The sequence below is a fragment of the Pseudomyrmex gracilis genome, unplaced genomic scaffold, assembly GCF_002006095.1.
Source record: "Pseudomyrmex gracilis isolate BER0280 unplaced genomic scaffold, ASM200609v1 scaffold_1042, whole genome shotgun sequence".
Lineage (NCBI taxonomy): Eukaryota > Metazoa > Arthropoda > Insecta > Hymenoptera > Formicidae > Pseudomyrmex > Pseudomyrmex gracilis.
In genome coordinates this window covers 4,084-10,622 of record NW_018021626.1, presented here as the reverse complement: position 1 = coordinate 10,622, position 6,539 = coordinate 4,084, and the positions used below count along the sequence as shown (strand labels likewise).

At 38.3% G+C, this 6,539-nt stretch overlaps 1 protein-coding gene across 4 annotated transcripts in view; it reads right to left on the bottom strand.

The window, feature by feature from the left end:
* LOC109861794 (leupaxin) overlaps positions 1 to 5,913 on the bottom strand; it is a 29,802-nt gene extending 23,889 nt beyond the window's left edge. Inside the window, exons 1-2 of one of the 4 annotated variants that reach the window (XM_020441604.1) lie at positions 3,583 to 3,643; positions 2,622 to 2,721 (exon numbers count right to left, since the gene is read on the bottom strand). In XM_020441604.1, the coding sequence (XP_020297193.1) occupies positions 2,622 to 2,715 (94 nt within the window). In that variant the 5' untranslated portion in view covers positions 2,716 to 2,721; positions 3,583 to 3,643. Of the gene's footprint in view, positions 1 to 536; positions 726 to 2,621; positions 2,722 to 3,582; positions 3,644 to 5,731 lie in introns of those variants that run through there. The other 3 variants (XM_020441607.1, XM_020441608.1, XM_020441605.1) reach the window with 3 other exon arrangements.
* Positions 5,914 to 6,539: the final 626 nt, after the last annotated feature.

Genomic DNA, 6,539 nt, shown 5'->3' with positions numbered 1-6,539 from the left:
GGAGGAGAACTACTTCTCCTCACGGCGCACGATATGGTGCTCCGCACTGTATGTAGCGCAGCAACACGCGCACGTAGTGCGTTTCGAACGAGAAACGTGTACGCTCGGCTGAACGCGCGCGCGCGCCAAATTCCTCGACTGAAAACTTACGAATCGGTTACGCGAAACTAAAAAAAGAATTATAATAAATTTCTCAAATTGCGCGCGACAAAGAAAAAACGCTTGAGACATCGAACCGATCGCAATTTTTGTTATCACTTGAAATTGTTGTCATCGACAAAACGATAATTCCAAAAAAATTAAATAGAAGTCGATAATATTATCTTATCAAACGTGTCACCAACTGCAATGCATTTTTCCAACTACACCTGACGTCCGTAAATAACCAAGCGAATAACAAAATAATAAAATAATATAACAAACGAAACTTTTGTGTATCCTCTTGCGGACAATTATTTCAAAAAAAAAGTTCCGCGATCAGCGAACCGATATAATAGGCGATCTCGCGATTGTGTGTTGCCAACAATTATACAAACTGGACACGTGGAAAAGTTCTCACTCAGCGCGCGAACTTTGATTTGACGGAGAATAGAAGTCGCGCGGAGATGATCGATCGGTACGTCCTAACGTCCGACGGGATCGGACAGAAACTGGCACCACGTGCTGTTGTTGCTGTCGTTTCTTGCGCGCGCGGCTGTTACACTTGCGAAACCAACCGTGCGGGGTTACGTGAGAAATTATCTTCTCTCTCTCTCTCTCTCGTAATCCTCTTTTAATATAACTCGCTGAAGACGCGACCCGTCCGAGAGATTCGCCGATACGCCGCAGAAGATTCGCGGCATGGGAATCACAATATCGGCGACACGATATCCTCGGAGATCAATAAATCAATATCACTTGCTGCAACTCTCGAAACACGCGCGCGTGCGAGATATTAACGTGAAAATAATCTTGGCAACGTATCTAGATAACGAACCGAAATGATATTGCACCTAATAATATTGTAGTTACGTAATTACACTCGCGCACAAAACCGTGTAACAATAATAAATTAAATTTTAATTCAATCGTACTTGGTTTTTTTGTTTTTATTTTTTTTTTGTTTAAAATCTCGGCTATATTTTAGGCGACGCAGCCTAATTTTCGAAATTCGAATCGCGAAAGAGAAAAAAACGTTAACGCAAAAATCCACGATCAGAGAGAGACACAACTCTCTCTCTCGCTTCTTCGATTCCTCCGGACGGAATTTTTTCGTCGGCCGCTCGCTTTAATCGGCGAACGAATGCTCGATCGCTTTATCGTGCCTTTCCTACATAATCGAGCGCGAGCGTAGGAAGTGGAAACACGCGAGGCTGACCTCATATGGAGGTGCGGATCCCCCCGAGGACTTGATCGAGGAAGAGGAGATTACCTACGCACCTACAACGGCGTTCGCGCTCACCTTGAATTCGTATGCCGAATGACCGTCAAGAAAATTTATGTACATACGTCATAAAAAAAATCGTAGTCGCATTAACTAACAAACTCGCCGCAATCTAATCACGTAAATGGACGTAGATCAGAAATCATATCGATTGAAAGAAATCATCGCGTCTAATGGACATCGTCAATTACATGACGCAAATGGTAATTGGATTGCTAACAATATATCATTTTAGCAGATTGATAGCAAAACAATCAGCGTAATTGATAAATAGCAAAAGCTGAGGTGAGAAATAAATACCAATGACGCAATAAAAACATTTAGTCTAACAGCTCCGAGATTTTGCATTAAAAAATCTTTCACTTTACGTAAATGTTTTTTTTTTCTGCACTATCTTTGTCTTCTGAAATTTCTGACTTGTCAGATTTGCGATGACGTAGTGTCAAGTATGTATTAACGCTTTCGCGCTATAATGAATGCGAAAAAATACTTTTGTATTTTTATCGCTCTCGCAGAAATATCATGTCTTTGTTTATTTATAAATGGAAAATAGTTTTTTTTTTGCATACAGAGCAAAAATACGAAAGAATCGCATTTGCAACAGAACCCGAGTCGAAGTTTAGCGTCTACATTGAACCTCAATTCCTCTTTTTTTATGTAGGAGTAAGAAAAAAAGTAGATGCTACTTTGATGCTGCTATACGTCCGAAATTTCCTTTTTTCAAAAATTGAGGTTCAATGTAGACGCTAAATTTCGACTCGGGAATAAGTTTGACAAAATTTTATTTTAACTCAACGTGAATTATTCAACCGCGACGCATAAATAACCCGAGTCGAAATTTAGCGTCTACATTGAACCTCGATTCCTCTTTTTTTATGTAGGAGTATGAGAGAAATTAGATCCTACTTTGACGCTGCTATACGTCCGAAATTTCCTTTTTTCCTGCTAAAGTTTTAAAGCAGGGTTCAATTCTCAGATCAGACTGTGCATTGCAGGCTCTGATAGGCTCAAAATAGGCTCTGATAGGCCAAAGTAGGAGTAAGAAAAAAAGTAGATGCTACTTCGACGCTGCTATACTTCCGAAATTTCCTTTTTTCAAAAATTGAGGTTCAATGTAGACGCTAAATTTCGACTCGGCAAAACTAAAAAAAAATTACATTGGTAGTACTTAAAAATAATTTAAAACCCGAAAACTTACATCCAGGTGGCGAGCCCTTCTTTCTGGCAATCCTGTAGGGCTGATAAGAATCGCCCGGTTCTACCTTGCCGTACATCGTCCGATCCATCGCCATGTTTTTCTACTCACACATATACGCGCACGGTTTTACGCGCGCGTAATACGCGATAAATATAATCGAACGCGTGCGTGTGTACGCGTGCGCGCGCGTATAAATGCACGTGTTCACTCACGTGGCGAAACGTCCGCTATAAACGATGACATAAGTCGCATCACGTCTCCCTCACCCCAGTGAGAGAGTAATTACGGTGCTCGATGTTGCGTGAATTGACGTTAATTTAACGGATTAGCGTGATGGAAGACGTCACTTCCGAAACGGAACAAGCTTAAATTTTGCGCGATACAACCGGCTGTCGGTCGGTCGCGTTTTTTTTATCAAACTTAATTGTAAACTAGAAAAGAGTTGTTAAAAACTCTATATCGTGATCTTCGAGTCTCCGTACGTAGTTTTTCTTTTTTCGTAAAGTTAACAATTAAATTATTGTCACAAATAATAATAGTATTCGTGCGAATAACCGTCTGTCTGTTTTACCAATTTATTTCTGATTTTAGAATTTCAAATATTTAAATAAAATCAAATGCGCGATGAAGAGAAGAAAGAGACAAAGCGTCAGGTATTATATACGTACGTACGCGAGCGAAATGGTTCAACGGAAGAGAGATTGATCCTTGATTGTGTTAGTAAAGTTCAAGCAGAGACCACAGACTCTAAATTAGATTATACTAATTTTAACGCACGTGTAAGACTTTATTTAAACACCAAGTTTCGCGCGTGAAAAACTTGTTCTTTTTTTTTTTTCAAGAAAAGTAGCAATTTTCAACAACAATACAATTTCTCGTCGAAAAATTTATTTTATGTAATATAACTACTTTACTAGAACTATAGAAAACAAATTATTGTCTCTTTTTTTTGACTTTATACCTTCCGAAGAAAATCTTCATTCAAATACGACGAATGATGATGTTTCGAATTGAGAACCCGACTGAAATAAAAGCACACTGTATTTTTTACACGCGATCGGTGTCGTCAAAGGTATACGTCTGTACGGCACTCCGGGAGTCAACGGACCCGTTTTCGTGGCTCTCGTATTATTCGCGGTCGAAACAAGCGGACGAAGATGATTCGTCGCGATTCCTCGCGAAGACGCCGAATTTCGAAGTAACGAAACGACGACGACGACGACGAACGCGGAAACAAACGTCGGGATGGAAAATTTGTCGCGACTGTGCGCGATTACACCCGGCTCTTTGGCACGAAAGCCGGAGCGCCGGCGAAATAAGAGTAAATTGAAACGCGCTCTCCACGCGAGTGTATTTCCGGCGCTCACCCGCGCCCAGTGTCACAGAAAGGTTGTCTTTCGGTTCTCTTTCAAAGACGTCGCGATGAAGAGAGAAAGAGAAAGAGAAAGAGAGAGAGAGAGAGAGAAAAAAAAATGCAAAGAGAAAAAGTCACTAAACGAGGAAAAAAGGTAAACAGAGAAAGAGGGAAGAAATAGAGAAAAAATGCAAAGAGAGGGGTGGAAAGAAAAACATAAAAAAAAAACTGAAGAGATACAGGGAAGAGCGTCGCGACGCCAAGAAAGAGACTCGGGAGAACGAAGACAAGAAACAGAGACGCAAAATACAATCTGTTGATTTTTTGACGTTAAAATTAATACGAAAAAAATTCGGGTAGATATTATTAGATAATAAATAGTACAGACATTTTGATCAAATTAATTAATCTTCGTTAAAAAAAAAAATTCAAATACGTCACAAAATATGATTCGGCGCACAATGTAATGCGTTCGGCGATCAGATATGTGTACAAAAACTAGAATTGCTATCGTTATCAAGGTTACTATGTTATCAATATGCAAATGCCCATTGACCGCGTTATACAAAATATTACACCGACTTGTTACATCGCAAGTTTTATTTCTTTGATCGAAAATATTTTATTTTCATTGACGAAAATATATTATTTCGTTTTTTACAATTACGATGGATTAATTATCGCACTCACTTGACGCGTTATTGTTTGTTCTTTTATAATAATACGTACAATATTCGTACGATAATTTATTATAACACGTGTGAGATACGTGTAACTTTACACATTTACTTTGTATTTACTCGCGCGAAAAAGATTTTCTTTTCCGATTTTAAAATCCATAATCTTTCCGATCCGGGACGACCGTCTCCCTTCGCGCGAACCAACCGATCAGCGGCACCATAACAAGTACGTGACAAACTAATGTGCAGGTGGCATAACACTGATGCAACGAGGCCTCGTCACCATATACGAGATGATAAAGTGCGATCGCGCCCCTCCAGCTCTCCGCTCGCAACTTTTTCCCTCCGCCCTCGCGGGCGAATAGACTCCGTCTAGCGTCGCATATATTCGCGATAATCTAACACGTGGGGGGAAGAGACCGTCGAGAAAGTGTCAAAAAAAAAAAAAAAAAATTGTACAGCGAAACGCGATTTTTGACGTCGCATCAGACCAGATTGTTATTGGTTAAATCGTAAAATTTAGAAAAAAAAACAAAAAAACAGACGGATATTTAAAAAGATTACTTTTACACGCTTGTGTTTTTCTGGACTTCCAAACATATCTCAGTTCAAAATCCAGAATCTTCAATACTTGACAGACGCAAACAAGATCGATCGGTAGAAACGTCAATGTTTGCAACGGGCGGCATGACAGATGTCGATGTGTTTCGCAATTTTTTCAAACGCATAACACGAGCCAAATGTATTTTTGTTTCCAAATTATTAATTTCTACAAAATTAACATTGTAACGCAATATCGATAATAAGTTTCAACAAAACATAACATTTTCCGTAGTGTAGAATCACATTTACATATACATGTGTGCGTCCTTAAATTGTTAAACGCCTCAAGTGTTCGAACGCACGTGCATAATCTTTGATAGAGAAGTTGCCGATTACTCTTGCGACATAAATAACAATCGCTGATTAATAAATCGTAACTATGTAAGCGTATCTCTTTTTGCTGCTTTGACAGACGTCGAACGTCTTGGAGGTTAACTCGGCGCGTCTGGTGAAATTTTGAAAAACTTACTCACCCAAATCGTCCATAATATGAGTTGAGAGTGAAATCTTGCGTGAAATTCCGAGATATGCGTGTTCCCGACCGCTCGTTCGAAACGGGCACGCGAATCACGAAAAAAAAAAAAACTAACACGTCGCACAATCCTTATCCGCCGTCACACGCTGGACGATGCTGGGCCTGCTGGACAACTTCGGATTCAAAACCAAGGTTTGTATAATACACGATGGAAGAAACAAGGTGAAGCATTCTTGCGCACACGCATCCAATCAGCGCGCGGCCCCGTTTGCGGGCGCTCAATTCAAAACATGACATAATAATGATTTGATGATTACATAAAATGTATATATTTTTGAATAAATATAAGTAATCAATCATATCATATTATATTGATACTAAATAATCAGTACATCGAATATATTGAAAATCAAAAGTGATCAAATAATTACAAAAAGCAAGAATATAATAACTTATTATATCATAAATATTATATATAAACATAATAAGAGTATATTAATAAATTCCTTTCTTTTAACTATGTTCCTATAAATGTACATTGCACGAAATATTATGAAGACACGTGTAAAATTTTTTTACGTTTTTTTTCCAATGACACACTACAATCTTTTTAAATAAAAATATAAAATAATAAATATCCTGGCAAATTTGTTTGTCGGATGTAAATTCTCAATTTCAACTTTCAAATCATTCTTCAAAAACCTGCGCTTTAAATTTATCAACAACTTTTTTAAAAGAAATATTGTTATAATTTTTGTTCAACAAACCTGCACAAATTTACATGATATAAAAAGATAAAATCATTT